General features: G+C 33.5%; 1 protein-coding gene across 1 annotated transcript; it reads left to right on the forward strand.

The window, feature by feature from the left end:
- The first annotated feature begins 1180 nt into the window (after window positions 1-1180).
- On the forward strand, window positions 1181-21966 carry LOC123529552 (hepatocyte growth factor receptor-like). Its single transcript, XM_045309922.2, has 15 exons — window positions 1181-1251; window positions 6397-7394; window positions 7905-8090; window positions 8339-8470; window positions 9590-9790; window positions 10327-10505; window positions 12904-13057; window positions 13935-14086; window positions 16437-16598; window positions 18022-18115; window positions 18340-18582; window positions 19074-19226; window positions 19910-20222; window positions 20610-20777; window positions 21842-21966. The coding sequence occupies exons 1-15, from the start codon at window positions 1224-1226 to the stop codon at window positions 21964-21966; spliced, it is 3288 nt and encodes a 1095-aa protein (XP_045165857.2). The 5' UTR covers window positions 1181-1223.
- The last annotated feature ends 154 nt before the right edge of the window (window positions 21967-22120 follow it).

Below are 22120 nucleotides of genomic sequence, written 5' to 3' on the forward strand. Positions count from 1 at the left end.
ATAACGAAGTTTGTGAAGAAAGTAGTTCACACGATGTTGCATGTAGAAAATTGCGACTTGGAACAACTTCGATATATTTTGTTCCCTAAATAAAAAATAAATATTCTGTAATGCCGAACATTTTGACGTATGGAAACGTAACATCGCCACGAGTTTGAAAGTCGAACTCTTTAATTTCTGAACTCCTTATTATGAAAGTCATTTCAAATCATAATTTGTAAAACTTCATTTTTAGTTACTAAAGAAGTATAATGATCAACAAAATTACATGGTAAAGTTTCCGCGGCATAAATAAGAAAAATGACGCCATGTCATTGTTAAGCTTTTATACACCAGCATCTGACGCAACGACGAAGTTTTTATGACTTCCCTGCTTAAAACATATCTGTAACTTTTCTTTTGACAACGTCCGGATGTGTTCAGCTGGTTTCGAAGTACCGTCCACATACGTCCAGATTTGTTCAGCTGATTTCGAAGTACAGTCCTCCGTCCAGAAGATGTGTTCAGCAGATTTCGAAGTACCGTCCTCCTACGTCCAGATTTGTTCAGCGAGATTTCGTAAGTCCGACCGTCCTCCATGCCGTCCAGATGTGTTCAGAGATTTTGACAGTACCGTCCTCCTACTCAGATGTGTTCAGCAGATTTCGAAGTACCTCCTCTACGTCCAGATGTGTTCAGCAGATTTCGAAGTACCGTCCTCTTACGTCCAGATGTGTTCAGCAGATTTCGTAGTACCGTCCTCCTACGTCCGGATGTGTTCAGCAGATTTCAAAGTACCGTCTGTGTTCAACAGATTTTGAAGTACCGTCCTCCTACGTGCAGATGTGTTCAGCAGATTTTGAAGTACCTTCCTCCTACGTCCAGATGTGTTCAGCAGATTTCGAAGTACCGTCCTCCTACGTGCAGATGTGTTCAGCAGATAACGTCCTCCTACTGCAGTACTGTTGTCAGTAAACATAATTTCATATACTTCCGTGTCCGTCTGGACCAGCATCACTGAAACCCTTGGAGAATTTCGGTTTGTATTTATCTCCACTATTTCTAGACTGTGTATTGTTCATAACCGCAAGTACAATTATATTTCTTTTCCTTTATTTGATTTAGACACTTTAGAATTTTAATTGCTCAACTTCCGCAAGAGTTTTCTAGCTGTATACTTTGATATACTTTTATTTGATTCGCAAATTTCTTCACTGTAATAAGACAAACTGTGTTCAAAGTAGATGTATGGAAACGGAAATTATTTAAGAAGTAAGCATTTCAATTTACAAATAAATTCATATTGATTATATGATAATAAATACATGTAATGCGAATGTACTATATAACATATACAAAGTCCGTTTTACAGATATTTAATCATTTATGAGTTTATGTTTGCACATATTTATACAACAATATTAAAGGTATCTTATTTAAATCAAATGTAGAAAATACTCATTAAAAGCATTTAACTTGTATAAATATATAAATTGTGTATTAAGAGCTTCTCTCTTAATTAAATGTCTTTCCTTTGTTTAAAAAAAAAGCTGTAACAAAAATACTTCGAATAAATTTTATTTTAAACAACACAGACGTAAAAGCAAGGAATAGCCTTTGTTACAAAAATAATCAGAAAAGCTTTGAATACTTGTAATTTGTAAATTGCAAGAGCAATCTGTGTTACAAAAACTGGCACAAACGCTTTGAACATGTTTTTTTACAAGAACAGGCACAGTTGCATGTAAATCACAAGAGCCAAAGCCTGTGCAACAGAAATAGATATAATGCGTACAAATACATACAAAACTACATTAATTGGTTAAAAAATGACACATCTATGTATAGTCTCCCAATATCTGAGGAAAATGTGACTTCTAATGGCATTTTTTTGTTAATGCTCGGATATTATCATTAAAGTGTTCATTAGGATCAAACATGAAATTTAAAAGGGGCTGTCGCCTTCTAGGGTTCCTCATTACAGTACAATGGGGTCAAAGGTCAAATGAGTGCATTTACAAATAAATTATGCCGCTGTGCACTCGTTTTATTTTCATATAACCATCTAAATTGGTTTAAATATTGTGTCTCAACGCCCTTTAGTATTTTGCAAATAAAACTGATGATAATATTGAAAATATATATTATATATATTATATTATATAGAATAATATATTTCTGTGAAAAGTGGCACACGATGGCAAAGTGTGCTATACTTGACATGTTTGCTAATCTGATTTATGTGGATCAACTGCAGAAATATTTTGGAACTGTGGTATCCAAGGGTCATTTTAATGTAATTTCAAGGTCACAGACATTTCAAGGCCAAAACTAAACTTTTGAAAATGACTTCTAAGGTATTGAAGGAAGCAAAATGGTGCGTATATTAACAATATACTCAAACACTTTTCTAACTCCAAACCTGTTTTTTTTTTCTTTTATCGCCAAATTTTGACTGATTTGAATGAATGATTTACACAATGTTAATGATTTTTTTTTATTATAATAAAACATAAAAAAACGATCATAGCCTGATATATATTTATTTAACCGTAAGGGTAACAATAAGTTTACCCTTGAATTAAAAGTCACATAATTAGTAAATTCCAACAGTACACTTTGATCCTATGAATTTAATACAATTCACATTTTTATATTCTGAATGTTCAACTATGTTTAGGTGAAATGGAACATCCGTCAATATTTTCAATATAATATTATATCAGTTTTGCATAGAGACCAGCACCAAGCTGCATTAATTTTGTGACTTTTTATTTTTGGGTTATACCTTGTTTGAACTGCCATGGCTCAATGAATGTACGCACAGTTGATGTCGCTGTTATGTTTATTTACTTGAACTGGTCATAAAACAATGTGTCCACCTGTCATTCAAATCATTCAAAATTTGGCAGAGATAAAAACAAAAGTCAGTTGTCGAGTTAGAAAAATTGTTGAGAAAATGATTATAAAATGACACTGCAAATGCATGTCTTGCACCTCAGGTGGCAATAAATTTGAATTTAAGCTTTGAATTGACTGTCAAAAGAACATTTAAATATTGTACACCTTTTGATAAATGTGTGTGAAAGAGAAAATATGGTAGGTTTCGAGGAGGAAGACTACAACGGAAAATGAATTACATATAAATATATAAAAATTTACACATAAACAGTTAAAATAACTTTACTGTCATGTATACAGCCAAGTACTTTTAGCTCAATAAGGAGAGCGCAGATCTAAGGATCGCGGGGTCGTGGGTGTGATCCCCGGGAGAGGTGCATGTTCTCCATGACAATCTGATAATAGACATTGTCAGGAGTAATTTCATCCTCAACTTCTGAATCATATGGAGAAGTTGACAGTTACTTGCGGGGAAAGGTTAACACTTGTAGAGACGCTAGAAACACTGATTAGCTTAATTGACCGCCATTCTAAGTTATAATGCAGTAATTCGGTCATAAAATGTGCTTCCGTGGTGTAGAAAGAAGTCCCTTATAAATAGATCCTAATTTTTCCATTTTTCGCGCATTTGCGCGTAAATCGGGGGCCAAATGGGCATTATTTCACTCGTGGAATGAATTTTACATAAAATAGGACACTTTTCATGCTAATATGCGCATGGTTTGGAGTTGTTTACTAGAAAACGAAAGTAGGGTCTTTATTCTGCGGACCGCTTTCTGAAATGCAGCAAATGAGGGTACCTGACTTCAGTTGACTTGCATTTCAATGCATACTATTCAACACCCCTTTTTCATTTCGTTTTCATAAAGCAAATGTATGGATATCTTATGGAAAATAGGTCTACGTCGGAGCGAAAATCTATAAACTGTAAGAAAATTGTTCTGAAGTAGCTGAATTTTATATGAAACAAAGAACAATTTCTTTTATTGGTATATAGCCTGGAGAAGAGATCTGAAATTCAAAGCGATAGATTTATAATAAACACACACTGCCGATTAAATATGACAGGCTAAGACGTCTATAGCTTGTGAAGTGAGACTATCATGGGGTTTATTCATTTTTTTAAATAAGGGTAAGAAGTTATTTTTATAGGGTAGTTCATTCTAGTATTCCGCACTGAATTTAATTAACAATATATTTATTTTTACACGTTTAAGGCTACAGTAGCGGTAGCTCACATTTGTTTCATATTATAATATCAGTAGATTCCTTCGTGATACATTGGTACATTTGCTCTACCCGGTTCTATCACCAACCAATCACTCGGAAATCTAAAGGTGTTGTAACAGGAAAACAAAACATGCTTTACCCCTATATTCACAGTCATAAAGACCATACTAATAACATTAAATATACTTCCAAATTCACTGAAAATTATTAAGCCTTTTTGAAGTTCTGCCATCTATAGAACGAACATAAACAAATAGTTACAAAATTGTAATGGAAAACATTTGAAGAGCGGTTACCAGTTCTCATAATAGCCTAATGTTAATGTGCAAAGAACTTTTTTAGCGGACTCAAAAATATGAAGAGTACCATTTTCATGCTAATGGAATAAAAAAAAACATAACATTTGCGGTTATCTAATATCTACAACTAAACTTTGATATCGCTTAATTTTTGTACATAGATGGTATTTCTAAATGCCCACACGTGCCTGAAATTACTACAGCACATGCGTAAACCACTGGAATAGAGTTCTGATTGACAGCATAGAGTATTTTAGATAATGCTTGAGAGAATTTGCAGATTTCATACTATCTCACAAACAGACTTAATCAAACCGAGTTTGCTATTTTTACGTCCTTGAGTTCTATGCTTCCGAAGGAATCTTTAGATCTGTGAACAATTAGTACAGTCAAACTATGTTCACTAGAGTTCGACGGGACAAGCAAAATGTGTTCGAGATATTAATAGTACAAGCCAACGTGAAGTATACATTATATAGACCTGACTATGAGTTCGAGCCAAGAGTAGTAAGCGAATAATCCGAATTCGAGCAAATGAAGTTTGACTATACAAGTCTTTATAAATTACGCGCCATAGATTTAACTACCTGTACTGTTCATACAGACAATCCTACAGGTAATCAAATTGTTAGCCTGAAAACGGAAGTTTCAGAAACACGAAAAAGATAGTCTTCATAAATGCACAAAGTATCAAAGCGTACGAAAAGTTTGCTCATTCTATAGAAATGACTTTAATCGTTTTGAATTTTGCCAGTCTCAAATGCAATAAATCTACACGAAGTAATTTATTTTACTTCTCAATTTCATAATTATCACCGAAAAATTACAAGTTTATATTAAAAGGTAGCAAAAATGGCGAAAATTTGACGTTTATAACAAAAATGCACTTACTGACCTTTGACCTTGTGCTGTGACCTTACTATGACCCCTAGAAGGCGACAGCACCCCCCTCCCCCTGAAACTTTTCCAAATTTTATAAAGTTAACAATGAACATGGCTGTCGGCATTAACAAATAATGCCATCAAAGGCAATTTCTAGGCCTCTTTTCTGGATATATAGGCAGACTAGCATTGAAAATGCAGCAATCGTTGTTTCCTAAAATGACAGAAATGAGGTGAATGAAGCAAGATACTGACAGTAAAGTAAATTTGCTTAGGGGAATATAAGTTGCCTGTTTTTCAATATTTTTGACCATTGCCAACTGCGCATGTTACAAAAAAGACAAAAATGCATTGAAGAATATTTTATATAAAACAGACACTAATGAATTTCATCAAAGCTAAGTTGTGAGAGCAGTAACATTTTTCTATATACATGTATATAAAAATGACAACAAATAAAACAATTGAACAACTTTTGTTATACCAGTAACAGATAAATACAAAGGCATTGGATACTTTTTCTTTGAAAGATTAACAAAAATATCAACGGTATATCGAAAAAGCGACAACATATGTTACAAAAAAAAAAAAATGACGAAAATACATAGAATTACCTATAGGTACATTTTAATGGCAACAACATCGATGAAATAAGAAATAGAAACAAGTGCATTCAAAAATAAGAGCACCAGCCTTTGTTACAGAATATACATAAATATGTTACAAAAACAAACGCAGTGGTTTGCAGCTGACCTAACACGTTTGTTCATAAATGCACTGAAAAATAACAGGTATACTGTTAGAACAACAAACAAGAGGGGAAAAGACCTTGTTACAAAATAATAAGAAAAGAATATTTCATTATTCTACATTTAATAACAGCGAACGTCTTTATTACAAAACAGACACAATTGCATTGAACAATCTTTCCTAAAAATGCATCCTATTACCTTTATTACAACACACAAGTGCATTGCGCAAATTATAAAGTCTACAACCATTTGTTACAAAGTGTATAAAGTTAGGTCGTATTACAGGTTTTAATCATATAGATGCATTTTAGAACAAAGTAAAAAAAAACCTGTTTGTTCGTATAATATTGCAGACATGATGCAGTTAGTAAGACAAAACCTTCTGCGCTCGCTGGAGTTTGTTTTGCTGGCATTTCCTGTCGTCTCCTATTCTTCAACATATCTGAGAGGACAAGAAGAATTTAGTAGTGAAAATGGACCAGTGAAGACCCTTGCGGTTTCTTCGAATGGAAATACCATTGTTGCTACTGGTGACAGTATTTTCCAGTTCCAAAATAATAGTATTTCGTTAGACGATTTAAAATCTGAAATTGACATTACCGGAGAGATTTCAATTTTCAAACTTTTCAAATACATGAGCGAAGAATACTTATTGCAGTGCAATTATACGTCATGTATCACATACAATACCTCTAACATTTCACAGTTTAGACCAGTTCAAACATACGGTGAGAGTTTGGCGGGATCTTCTTTAGGGGGAGAGCATTCGGCGCAAGTTGTATTTGTACCTTGCCCAGAGTCTGAAGAATTCTGTCATCTTTTCTCAGCTATCAGTAGCAGCGGTGATGTGGAAACATTTTCGGAGCGTGTATTGGATAAGGACGGTGGTGAGTTAAATATATACCATAGAGAATCGAACGTAGACCATCATTACATAAAATCCAAACCGGATAAAAAATTTGAATTCATATATTCATTTTATTCAAGAAACGGTTTCGTGTACTTTCTGAGGAACTCATTGACTTCTGACGGAAGGAGTGTAGCATACATTAGTCAAATGTGTTCAAAGAGGAGACATACCGACTTCCGGTCATATATGGAGAGCAAGCTAGAATGCAATGATTACACAACCCTAATAGCGGCATTGCATGTCCAGACGCAAACGGAAGATTTTTTGTTAGCATCTTTTAGCGGATCGCAGACGAAATATCCTGGTTCTATCTTGTGTAAGTTTTCAATGAACGCCGTAGAGAATTACTTTGCTCATGAACAACGGGAGTGTTTTGACGGAAAGAAAGGCAGTTTCCCGAGTTGGATACAGTCACCTGGAGAATCATGCGCCGAAAAAGTGGTAAAGATTTCCTTCCTAGATTCAAAACGCATTTAATTTTTTACTTGAGCTATGATATTTTGTACAATGAGAATATTCCGTACTAATAAATGTGACTTTTATCTGTAGTTAGTTTTCAGAAAGTATAAACATTTATAAGTGTTGTTGACATTTTCTTAAAGGCTTTATTATACTATTGTTAAAAGTGTTAAAATATCCTGTAAACTGACAATATCTATGTCTTTTGTAAATATCTTTTGTAGAATCCCTTTTTCCCCATATATTTATTTTTGAAATGTAGTTTAAACTACTGGCAAACATAACAGTATAGGTGTTTGATGACAAGTTGTCTCTCAGCACAGGCAGTTTTACACGTGTCTTATAAATAAGTGATCTTAATTCGTAGGTAGCTTTTAGCGTATGTTTTACAGAATGCATGGTCTCATTTTCCATCTAATACATTTGTAGATCGTACTTTGTAAAAATGACAGAAAATGCTTATCAGACACTATGAACATGAAATCTTTTCAGGACTTAATTAATATCGAGTGTGGTTTTACGGGCAAAAACACGCGCATTGTTTTTGATGGTTCGTTAAAAAACTCCGATAAGACAGTCCTTTCTAAACCATCAGAAAGGATCACATCAGTCGTAGTTACACCCTACGGAAACATCTTCGTCGGATATCTCGGGACTGACTCAGGCTTTTTGGAAAAGGTAATTAAAAACATGCTTTTCTACCATAAATATGCAAGCGCACCACATTGACCAGATTCCCAAATTTACCATTAAACCAATTTAGTAATTTAAACTTTTACGAAAGCATGTACACAAAATGCATAAAACGATGTGAATTTGCTTTCAGATTTATTTCCAGTAATTTCTTACATATAGTTTCAACAGAGTTTAAATCACCGTTGCTTATATAAATAATCTAAATGACTAATATCTGTTTCCATATTTAGATTTTATTCAACTCCTCTTTTGGAAATTCGGTCACGGTTTTTCGATCATATGTCTCCAAAAGTCATGGACAAATCAGAAGCTTGACTTTAAGCAGTGACGGAAGCAGTTTGTTTTACATTGAAGACACAAAAGTTAGTATACTTACACTTTGCTCGTTCCTTAGAAACGGAAGTAAATTTCGCATATGCGCACTTGACGTAGGCTACGTTTAAGTTACATCACATTTCAATCTGTTTGGTCAATATGAGTCTGTGTTACAAGATTTAGCTGACCAAAAGGTTCCTTCTAGCGCATATGCAATGATTTGTCTTTTAAGAAAATCTGATTTTAGCGTCATATTTCAGATGTTTCATATGACAGCGAAGAAAGTCTTGTTAGTTTACTTTACGTTTAATATTAAAATCTTCAAAATTCTGTGCAGAAGTTGCACTCCCCGTATGTTTTCGTCACGTGATTAACACAAGCGAGCACCTGCATATTATATACACAAAATATTTCTCATATTCATTTACAAAACGCGAGAAAAGGATCTAGACAGGTTGAAAGAATGAAAAGAAGCATTTGCAAACCTGAACTTCAGCATTTCCAACTGCACTGATATATCTGAAGCTATAAAACATCACGTACGTAACCAGCGCCCTACTGGTATTCGGATGCATTTGACAGTACCCTTGTATCCATTACCTGCTCAGTCAAGTGTGAAATGTTGTCCATAAGTGTTCCTTCTCAAGAGACTGCTTGGATAACGTTGTGAGTGCTTTCTGGAAATCGTCCTAGTTAGAAGTGATTTCCATCCTTTCATACCTTCTCTAAATTCTCTACCTCTTTAATTATACCAGTAAACATATTTTTATAATAACCCCTAAACCGAACAACAAAACAGAAGTCCCCATTTTACCTTTTTGCCAAGTGCTTGTTTTTGCATTTTACGTTGAAAGTAAGGGAAAAAATAAATAAATTAACACTTGAAGAAAAATAGTAATGAAAAGCACCTTTATTAACAAGAAAAGGAAGGATCTTGTGAAAGTTTTTGTTTATAAAAAGACGTATATATTTCTACAGGAAAATGTGCTAGATTTAAGAAGGAAAATATTAAATATACAGTACTATTTATTTAAACCTTTTAACTTAAAAGTATATGTATTCAAACATCTCTTAATATGAGAAAAAACACACACGCACATACACACGCACAAGAAAATGTTAAAGATAGTGAAACAGCTAATAAATGACTACAATCATAATTTCAGGTGACGTCTCGACTGTATATGACAAGGACTTGGGATTGTGAGGTACATACTACTTGCTATGGATGTCTGAGCGACATAGTCTCCTGCATCTGGCAGCAAGAGCCGTATGATGGTGTACAACCTCCTAATGGAAGGTGTATTTCGAATGAAACACGTGTAGAAAAAACAGCTGTTGTCTTCAATTCATCTTGTCCACCACTGGTATGTTCTGTCAAAATTCAAGTTCTTTAGACTGCTACCAAAGTAAATAAGGCTTTCCAGGAGTATCAGAAAATCAAAAGAAATGGCAGGATATCGGACTTTTCAACATATATAATTTTATAAAACAGCGAAATATACCCGCCCACGTTCAGTCCGTTAAAAATACAGTTCCTATAAAATATTGTAAATCATACAGTCGTGTCGATTCAATTTTGATCTTCACCTTCAGAAAAAATTAAGCTATAATTTAATGTCCTTTTTGAAATTTTGGCGAAATATTTTGAAAGATTTTTTCGAATCACGCCATTTTGTTCACGTTTTGTTTTTGTGAATGACGTCAGATTACGCGGTGAGGACTGTTCTTGATATTATTTCATCAATAAACAGAAAATAAATAATTTCTTCTTTCTATGCAAATTGTTTAGTGAAAGTAAATATTTTGAAATGACTGATTTAAAGGCGACAGCAAAAACGACGTCTGCGCGCCGATTATTTTCATTGAAATATAATAACGGTTTCAAATTGTTCTGCTCAAGGTTCATGACGTTCACCCGAATAAAGGACCAACTAGTGGTGGAACTGTGTTGACGTTGACTGGCTTGATGGACAATCCAACTCGATATGGAAAAAATAGCCAGAATAAACGGGTACCAGTCAGCGTCATTATTAATGATGTGAGATGCAATGTCAGTGACGTTACACAGTTTCCTGAAAGGTAGCTTAAAAATCTGGAAAATTAACTGGAAATAACAAAATGATTTTGTTACGGATTAAATGTTTGAATCTAAAATGCTCTTGAAAAAGTTCAACACCAATATAAATTGTGGAAGTTTGATAAGACAATGTCTCTGTTATAAATTGACTTCAACAAGTACAAGCTACTCTAAAATGTATCTTAAACACGATAAATGGAATTTTAAATTGACCCTTTTGTACATAAAATAGGGAAAATCAAACATGACATTCGTTTCAGAAGTGTTAAAAATTATTGAAAGACATCGATAAAACACAACTAAGTACAGGTTTGGTAAATCACCCTTTTAAGCAGTTCTTCGTAAAACAGACAGAGGGACTTGAATTGTACGTCTTACATTCATTTATACATTAGGTGTTTTACCACTAATTCAGTACCACCAGTGTAAACAAACTTAGCTTCTAACGCTCCCTTTCAATACTTTGACAATATATATCATATTATCAAAAACGCATTTGTGACACTCACATGCTTAAGAACAAATGTGTTTTTACATCGCATTTTAGTACAAAGACAGTGTTGTTCATATAATGTAAGACAATTGACTTAGTACTGATAAGACAATATCACCATTCAGATTATTTAGTATTCACTATAGAAAGAATTAAGAATTTTTAAAACTTTTTTTTAACTTCTAGCAGATATACACTTAACAAAATTCCTAATTGGTCGGACGAAAAATGGCACGGACCTGACCAAATTGATTACATGTACACTTAACAAAATTCCTAATTGGTCAGTTTATATTGTATTACTATTTTGTTAATAATGCATGTATTTACAAGAAATTTCAGATACCGACATTTGAATAGGTACTGCAGCTAATTATTGATTTATTTTTGGCGACTTACAGCCAAAGTAACCGCATTAGACGTTTTGACTAACATTACATATTTTGCATGTACAGGGCGTGTGCACCAACATGCACGTGTTCGTTTACACTTTTGGCATTACTACCGAAAGTCCTACTAGAAAAACACATACCATGGTAAAATTGACACAACAGCAACGCGATCGAGCTGTCGGAATGTTGCTAGCCGGGACACATTTACGACACGTGTGTAATTATTTTTGCAATTTCAAAGGAATTTTGATATAATTTGTTTGCAGCTGTTACTTTGATGGTTATTTCCATTAACCTTATTTCCGTTTACAAGAACCTTCAATCGTTGGTTATCTACCATCTGCGCTCTTTTGGCAAAATTTAACCCAAGGACAATTCATTGAAGTGACCGATTTTGAGTTTTGTTGTAAACTTCTGACAGCGCGGGCGCGTTGCTCTTGTGTCAATTTCACAACGATATGTGTTTCTCTAGTAGGACTTTCGTCAGTAATGTCAAAAATGTTCATTAACATGTGCATATTATTGCGCATGCCCTGCACGTGCAAAATATGCAATATTGGTCAAAACGCCTAGTGCGGTTACGCTGGCCGTGAGTCGGCCAAAAATAAATCAATAATTAGCTGCAGTACCTATTTAAATATCCGTATCTGAAATTTCTTGTAAATACATGCATTATTAACAAAATAGTAATACAATATAAACTGACCAATTAGGAATTTTGTTAAGTGTACATGTAATCAATTTGGTCATGTCCGTGCCATTTTTCGTCCGAACAGGTGTTGTATTCAAGCGGTCTTAACATAAAATTTAGTCACCTATACATTTTTAGACATTTTCATTCTCACAATACAATTATTCATACACAAGAAAAATAGTAAAAAATTCTATAAAACAGATTTTTCAAAATTAAAAAAAAATATTCTTCACCATGGGTATTTTTCATTGAAAAAAAGTTCACAAAAGTGAATAGGAAACAAGATTTACTTTTTATTTGTACCTATTATTGTAAGGATATAGTATTACAAATACGATTATGATATCTAATAAGTATATAATAAAATCTGTAAAAAGAATCAACCTTATTGTGCTGTCTTGATGTATATTTTGGTTGGTATATATAAAAAAGCAGAAAATTATGAAAATGTTGAAAAATCGCTGGCAGTTTCAGCAACAGTGGGTGTGTTCAAAACATTCTTTCACAAAAACAAGCCTGGTGGCCCATTGTTTTTATTTGTTCATTGTTTGCAGCACAAAATTTCCTATAATATATATGTGAATTTGAAAAAAATTCTATGAAAGGAAAAAACTGTAGGAATTCTCTTTAAATGTCAAGAATACACAAGCATAACCACAACCGTTTTTATTTAGATTTGCCAGTTCTATAGGTCCTTTTCTCCACACTAAGTACACACTCATTCTTTAATAGTTACGTACTGTTCGGCGACGGCTTATGTTTAAATATAGACCGATAAGACCATTTAACTATAGACAATGCTTTTTTACTATATAATACAGACTGGAATGTATAACACCCGTGGCACAAACAGCAGGAGCCTTCCTTGTTTCATTAGAAATGCACAATAACGTCACAAATACTTCCATTCGGGACAAATTTCAAACAATAGTGTCCAAAGGTCGGGCCGACTACCAACCAGAGTTTGTTTACTTGGTAAGCTTGTTTGAATGTATTCACTACCTTGAATTATATGCGTGTTTTGTTAACATTACAGAATGGGGAGTTTATTTATTTATATATTTATCTATTTTTAGTTTTTGTTTGAGGTGGACCAGTAAACAGTGTTATTGTAAAGTCTTCAAGACTCATGGTTACTGTTACTATTATGTCATGTTCTTTTTAACATGTAAGGTGGGGTGTTTTATTTCATAGTATAAAACATTGCCGGCACCCCCGTAGTAAAATGCTATACTAAATAAATCAACAAAAGCCCTTGTTATAAATATTGATATAATATAATATAACTGTCTATGATAAGAGAAGTGATAGAAGTGTTACAGTTTCGACCCGCTTTGTGCCCTATCACCCGTTGTTAATATAAAGTATGGAAAATACAATAAGCAAGTTAAAATTAAGTATGCAGAATAAGATTATTTAATAGTCAAGCACTTTGTTCGTTGCTATACGTATGCTTACAAACAACGATATCCTTGTATTTCATACCAGTGGAGTCTTGTCATATGGAAATTTGAGTGCCTGTGAGAAGCGGACTAACACGAAACCCAACAATAAATCCTCATCATTTTGCTATATGAACGTCTTATAGTTTGCGTTTTGTGGTTTTGTTTTGTACTGTAGCCCCCAAGAGTTGGCGTCACGTAGTCACGATGACATGACTCTTCGTATAAGACTCTCATTGGACAGTATCACGACATTTACAAATGCCGAAAGCAAGCTACAAGCCATTTTATATAAAACAATGTGTTAGCATTTATTCAAAATGTTTTGAATAAATTTTATTTGCGCGATTCGAAATAACAACAAATGTGCATTTTTGGGACTTACATGTTTTATATTATTTTTCATACAGAATCCGGTGCTGTTTGATCGCGGGGTTGTCCATGGGAGCGTAAAAATGTCTGGGAATATACAACTGACTATTCGTGGGAAAAATCTTGACATTGGTAATAAGCGACGCGTGCTTATTGGTAGACATGACTGTCTTATTACTGAATTTGACAGGTTAGCTTAAGATTTATTTAAAATTCAAAATGTTCTTAAAGTAAGTAAACTTTGTTTTTAAGAACATACGCGTGAAACATGCTAATTCTTGAATAGTATTGGTGTTCGTAGAAATATTACCTTTTTAAAGCCAAAGTTACTTTAGTTAAGACTATCACTATTTTTTAAAATACAGATGTTTGTGTACATATGCATTTATTATCCCCCGCCGATGAAATCTGGAGGGGGGGTATTGAAATGGCGTTGTCCGTCCGTGCGTCCGTCCGTCCGTCCGCAGCCATTTCTCAGTAACTAGCAGGAAGAATTTCATGAGACTTGAAATAAACATGAACCAAAATACTGTGATGATGCCCGTCCAGTTTTTTTTAGTCAATTTCTCTTAGAGTTATTGCCCTTGATTTAATGAAAAATGCCCAAAAATGTCCGTCCGCAGCCATTTCTCAGTAAGTAGCAGGTAGAATTTTATGAAACTTGAAATAAACATGAACCAACATACTGCAATGATGCCTGTCAAGTTTTTGTTTTGATTAGTCAATTTCCCTTGGAGTTATTGCCCTTGATTTAATGAAAAATGCCCCAAAATATCCGTCTGCAGCCATTACTCAGTAAGTATCAGGTAGAATTTCATAAAACTTGAAATAAACATGCATCAACATACTGCAATGATGCCCATCATTTTTTTATTGGTCAATTTCCCTTAGAGTTATTGCCCTTGCTTTCATGAAAAATCCACATCTGCAGCCATTTCTCAGTAACAAGCTGGTAGAATTCATGAACTTAAATAAATATGAACCACATACTTCATCATGCTGTAATTTTTTAATTGTAATTTTCCTTATGTATTGCCTTTAATTGTTTAAAAATTCTACAGATTTGTACATAACAAACCAACCAGTTGGTAGAATTTCATTAAACTTCTTTCATTCTTTTCTATGAACATTTATTATAAACATGTGAAGTTGTACCCACACCTGGTCACCACCTAGCCTTGATCACCCCCCTCCACACCCCCCCCCAAAAAAAAAATCATTCCTTTTTATTAATTTTTTTTCAAACCTTCCATGAATATTTATCAACAAGCAAAGTTTTACTGTTCCCCCACCTCACTTCTCCACCCCGCTGAGTCATGCCTACCACCCCGATCATGCATCACCCCCAACCACCAATTTTCTTTTAATTTTTAATTTTCCATCAAATATTTATAATCAACATGTGATGTTTTGTACCCTCATATTTTGACTATTGAAATTATTTGCTTCTTAGTAACAACCTTAACTTTTTGCCGGTTATATTTTTTGCCATTCCTCACCACAAACCCTTTCGGCGGGGGATACCAATTCATCGAATTTGCTTGTTGCATAGGTCTTGTCTTTGCCGTCTTTTAGATCAGTTTTATACTAACTATACATTGAGTAAATAAATATCTTGTACCAATAATATGAAATTATAGCATTAAATGTTGATGCATGAATTGTGTAAAATTAATGTATTCCTAAAAATAAAATATGAAAAAATATTAATATATCATCCTTTGTCATCGATGGCTTGGTCCATATCACCAACAATAAACCCACTTCCAATAATAGTTTCAATTAAAATTTTAATTAGGTCTGCGTATTTCATGATCAAATATGACACTTTCTCCCAAAACAATTTGTTTTCCAAATGTTTGATAAACACTTTCGACAAATGCATTTACGATACATTACTTCTTTAATTTTTTTATATATATATTAAAGTATCATAGCGGGAAAACCTATGATACTGGCTTATTTAACCTTCTACTTAAAAGATAAACTCTCAAAAATGTTCATGTTCATTTCCACCAAGTTTAGCATGGGATTTATATAGACACCACTGATAAATGAGCTGCGCCATGTGCAAACCAACATAGTCGGTTTGCGACCAGCATGGATCCAGACCAGCCTGCGCATCCGAGCAGTCTGGTCAGGATCCATGCTGTTCGCTTTCAAAGTCTATTGCAATTAGAGAAACTGTGAGGGAACAACATGGATCCTGACCAGACTGCGCGGATGCGCAGGCTGGTCTGGATCCATACTGGTCGCAAAGCCACTATGATGGTTTTCTCATGGCGCGGCTCAAATAATACGCACATTTGTACATATTATTTTTGTTAAATATTGGTATTGGTAGCAATTTGCCCACTGTAAAAGAAAAATCAAGCATGTTTCTCAGAACATAATGTGATATTTCTCATTCATAAAATACTAATTCGAGTAAAATACGTATTATTCTTTGTAATTACGGTCAGAAGAATCTTTAATAAAAAATCAAAGACAAATATCAAAGTTAAATAATTCATTAATATTTGCAATTCATCTGTTTTAAGAATCGAGGACAATAAGATAACATGTCGTTCTCCGAAACTGAATGATACCAGAAATTACACGATAGTTTATGAGGTTGACAATACTCAAGTGTTTGGTCCGGTGGTAATTTACACGCCTGAACCTGTAGTCCACGACATACAACCTAGATCATCTATAGTAAGGTTGGTCTAATTTCAGATATTATGATTTATGAGTGCATTGCACGTTCTATTAATGAGAATTGATTATTTCGTTCTGCCATGATTTTATAAGATACGCTTTCCCCTTTGACCTATGCCTGAAGAGACAGGTGAAGACTCCTTGATAGACAGATGGAAGTGTTTACTTTCAGTACTTGACTTCAAGCCTGTTTCGCCTTTTTAGCATTAAACGGTGTTTCTCGTATGGTTCTGCTTCAACAAAGACACTTAGTACTTGCGTTAATGTTTCTTTGGGTTATTTTTCTAATTTTAGATGAGCATTTTTGTCTTTGCTTTTCGTGCCTTTTGCCGTTTAAGGAATAACTTTTTTACACTGTATTGTTACATAAAGAATACGGTGGGTAAGGAAGTGAGTAAGATAGTGTTTTGCCCGTTCAAAAGCGATACCCTTCTGTTTCCTTAATTTGTTCATCATATTCTTCTACTGATATGTGCATGTCAACCACTTTCGCTTGCAATTCCTACTGGATTCTTGACGTTGTTCTTTTTTGTTGATCAAGAACACATGTGTCCGAGAAGTTTGTACATTTCTGTCCGCATTCCCATCTCCAACATTATAGCTGACTTTCCAAAAAGACAATTATATTATTTACAATTCACCCTTAAACCATTTAGTTCCAGACTTTCTCCTATAGAACAGAAAATTGTATTAGCTTCTTGAAACATATTAAAACATGTTAGGTCTAGACTTTCTCCTATAGAACAGACAATTGGATTTGCTTCTTGAAACATATTAAAACATGTTAGGTCTAGACTTTCTCCTATAGAACAGACAATTGCATTTGCTTCTTTAAACATATTAAAACATGTTAGGTCTAGACTTTCTCTTATAGAACAGACAATTGCATTTGCTTCTTGAAACATATTAAAACATGTTAGGTCTAGACTTTCTCCTATAGAACAGACAATTGCATTTGCTTCTTGAAACATATTAAAACATGTTAGGTCGAGACTTTCTCCTATAGAACAGACAACTGTATTTGCTTCTTCACTAAATTGCTTTATCATAAGCTTATCATGACTGGAGTATACAAAATACTCATTAAATGTATCAATTTTGATTAAACATATATACTTCATGTCAATGCAGAGCTAAAACAATATGTTAACTAGTAACAACCATTACTATACATATATTCATGCTGCGTTTACTTGTGCATGTGTCTTACATACAGTACTGTACACATACAAGTGTTCACATGGATACTACTAGTATTAACAGTATTATTCAAATTATACGAAATATGGGCATAATATATATTTAAACACTGTTTACTCATCAAGTGTTTTCATAGATATTATTTAGGGTAATTATATTTATTTATCTAAATGTCATTACAACCGACTTTACATTCTGTAAAATTGTTATTCAATATTTATGTAGCGGAGGACTGACATTGACCATATCGGGGGAAAATCTAGAAGGATTTAGACAAAATTGTCAGCTGAATTTGGAAGACAACAACAGTACTGCAATGGTAAATCCAAAAATCATTTTTCTTTAATAATGTTCGATTCATGAAAAACATAGTATCTTCTTAAGCAGTTTTGGATGAAAAACTTATACTAAATACATCTCTAATAATAATCACAACTCGTTAATTCTTAAATTGTGTTTGTTAATAACCCGTCAATTCTGTTTCTAAGATTTGTGAATAATTCTTTTCTTATCTTGTAAATAATTCTTTCACTATCTTTACAGAATGTTAGTTTCTGTGAGATTGCTTACGAAGCAACTGATGCCGTTTTATTGTGTAAAACAACAGCGTTTGACAGTTTGAATAGCCTCCCATTTTGGACAGTTCCAACTTTGTTTAATGTTTATGGAAAGCTGCGAACGATCGACCGGCTCCCGGTTCTTATTGTAGAAGACCCTGTCATGGATCGCGACGACAAAATCATCCCGATCTCTGTAAATACAAATCAAACAGACATTTACTTTAAGGTATGCGTCATAATTAATATGTTCAATCAAATTTATGATGAATTTAGAAGTGAATATCTAACATATCTTATCTATTGATATTTACAATGAAAACCTAATCTGTTACAATTTACAGTGAATATCTCATCTATAATCATTTACAATGAATATCTAATATATTAATATTTACAATGAGTATCTGATCTATTACAATTTATAATGAATGTCTCATCTAAAGTAATTTACAATGAATATTTAATCTACGATAATCGATAATAATTTGCTATGAATATCTCATCTATAATAATTTACAATGAATATCTAATCTATAATAATTTATAAAATATATCTAATCCATAACAATTAACAATGAATATCACAATAGTTTGTGTCTCAAGTCAGTACAAACCATTGAGATATGCATTAAATTAAATAAATATGTGTTTGACATTACATGTATAGCGAACATCGATGTGTCCACTGTAAAATAAATTCTATTTTTATCTTTAAAGGGGTCAGTGTTGGCAAATATTAGTAAACATGACGTCAGAATATCAACTGGCATAACTGGGTGCGTTGTTAATGAAGTACAGGAAGATGGCATACTGTGTGAAGTGTTTGATCTTCTTGTGTCTGCCACAGATGGGCTAAAGGAAAGAGTCAAGGTAGTCCTGTACGAAATTTTATAGCTGTAAAAGACCTGTATTTTTTTTGTTCAAAATTACAGTCGTGATTATTTCAAATTGACAACTGTAAATTTTATATAACATCATTAAAACGACTATAGAACAGTTCGAATTATGCAAATGAAATACACATGTAAAAATCTTACAGCTGAGAAAGAGTAGCAATTACTACAAAAATGGCAAAATAAAATGATCTTGTAAGTCGAGAAACAATATGAAATATGTTTACAGTATATAGCATTGCAAAATTCATGAGTGCGATATTAGAGTGTTTATTTTTATCAAGATAATCTGTTGCAGGCGACTTAAATTAACATGTCTATCAGATATGATGATATGTCTAAACTACCACAATTTAAACATACAGTGTATAAACAAACATCCATTAAAATTAAATCGTTCTTTTTACTTCAAAAAAAATTAAATTGAACACTTTTATGTTTTTCTTCGACCTTAACAAATTTTAATTGTACAAAAACTGGATATGATTTTATACTAGATTCAATACTTGTATGCTTATTTAATATAATATTTTTCAGTTTATATAAAATAAATACACTACGTGTATACTAAACCTTGGTGAACATGTATACAACTGAAACAGTTTTAAAATGATTTCATCGAATGAATATACTCTTTTATATAAATTTATAATCAAACAGTGTGAAATAGGATATCGGTCCTACGACTTGGGAACAGTTGCGTTCAAGACTAAGCAACAGCCACATCCAGAAGCCAGTCGCCCTCCTATTGAAGCTGAGAGCAACTATGATAGCGTAGTAGTCGTCGTCGCCGTCATGTTCGGTGTGCTTGTCATCGCCGTCGTCGGCATTGGAATGAAGAAAATTAGAAATAAAAGGCACCGATCTCTAGATGAGCCATACAACGTGCATTACCGTCGGAACAGCAATGTTCTCACACTGGACGGCCTGTCAGAGAGCCATACCTCTGACGTTATACAGAATAGACAAAATGGTAAACATTCTTTCTAAAAAACTCTTCTTTAACACTATAACTAATTAAGAGTAAATAAGTGAGCGAACAGAGTGAGAGAGTTAGTAGATAGATTGATCAAAGAAACCAAGTGAACTCTTGGATCACTGAATGAATAAGTAAACAGATAATATTGAAAGAAAATGACTGAATCTTGCGTTGATTGAATAAAAGAAACCCCGACTACATTTATCTTTATAAAACAATGGCATTGCGTCTGTTTGCCTAAATTACATATCAAAAGCATTTAATTTATTAGTTACAGTGTGTCCTTCATTGGTTTGAACTATCTGTTTGTTTGAAATTATGTCTTTCCTTTCTTTCCTAAAAAAGCATGTCAACGATTTTCACGTTTAAATTTCATTTCAGATTACCAAGAGCACAGGAATCTGAGAGGAGTAGCACAGGATAATACGTTTGTAAAAGAATCTGAACCACTCCTTTCAGCCATTGACGAAGAGACCCGAGCTATGTTTGCACAGAAAAATCTTATTATTTCAGATGAATGCCTTATTCTGGGAGAAATAATAGGACAAGGTTAAACCTTTTCTCTTTTTCAAAAATACTTTGATTTCTTGAAATAACAAAAATGCATGGAATCAAGTTAAAATTTCTTCCTGTGTGTTTCGCCGTAATCAGACGATCGCATACATACGTCTTATTCATATATATTTTTTTTTTGCATGCGCAGATTTCTGCAGGTCAAAAGGGATTAACTGAAAATACATAACTTGCAAAAAAGAATATTGCTTAATCTTGTTCTCTTCCGCTCGCCCTTTTATCGTCGAAGTTCCTTTCAAAATACATTTCATACTTGAATTATTTTTTAAATTTTAATATAACCACCTACTTAAAAGCTATTTTTGACAATGTGACATCATGAAAACATCATCATATGTCAAAGACGTGTGCATCACCTGAAACAGTTACATGTATATTAATAGTATAGAAATAGCACGATTCTACTTACGAAGAGGACGAGAGGGGAGTTCAATTAATCTATTTATTAGTATTGGTTGATAATCTTCCAACCATGATAGGTTTTTCAAACGTGCCGCATCTTTGTTTCAATTATTTCATGACTTTGAGTCGTTTCTATTGTCTGGCTCTGTATTTTCTCCAGTTTAAAGCTGCATATATTTTGTCTCTTTATAGGTAGCATGAAACTGACTGATTTCCAGGTATACCAAAAGGCGAAGTCTTTTAAACAATTTTATTTCAAACTTGTGATCCTCTTCTATTAAACCTGTATTCGAAACTTCTTTTCACGAATTGCCTTCTGTTTGCTTTTAAATCTTTATGCATGAATATAGAAACAGATCACAATTCCGAATCAACTGAAAGCGGCATGTTCTATCTTTTCTTGTTCTTATTTTCAGACAAAAATGACAAACTAGACCCAATGCTAAAGGTATGGATAATGTTTTGCCACATTTTCACTCATAAAACGATTTCTGTCAAGAATTTGAGAATAAATAATTCTAGCATGCAATATCTTTAGTATGATTTTCACAAACATGTTTTTTGGCAGTCCATAATTTTGCAATAAACTTACGTTTTTACAAGACGTAGCCGTTTGAGTCTTTTCTGTTACATTTCAGGGCACTTCGGCTGCGTGTATAAAGGGTATCTCACTCTTCCAAATGAGAAGGCGGAGAACATTGTTGCTTGTAAAACGCTCCATCCTAAGTATTTGTCTAATCGCATCATTTTCTCTAAGGTTTAACCTTTACGCTGCTAAATTTCTAAAACGGACTAGTCTATCATCCAATTTGGGCAGTACCATTTATTATTCGAAGGGACTTTCAGTAAAAATTTACTGACTGAACAGCGAAAAGTGCAGACCATGATCAGCCTGCACGGATATGCAGGCTGATCTT

This window comes from Mercenaria mercenaria, chromosome 13, assembly GCF_021730395.1.
Source record: "Mercenaria mercenaria strain notata chromosome 13, MADL_Memer_1, whole genome shotgun sequence".
NCBI classification, from domain to species: Eukaryota; Metazoa; Mollusca; class Bivalvia; order Venerida; family Veneridae; genus Mercenaria; species Mercenaria mercenaria.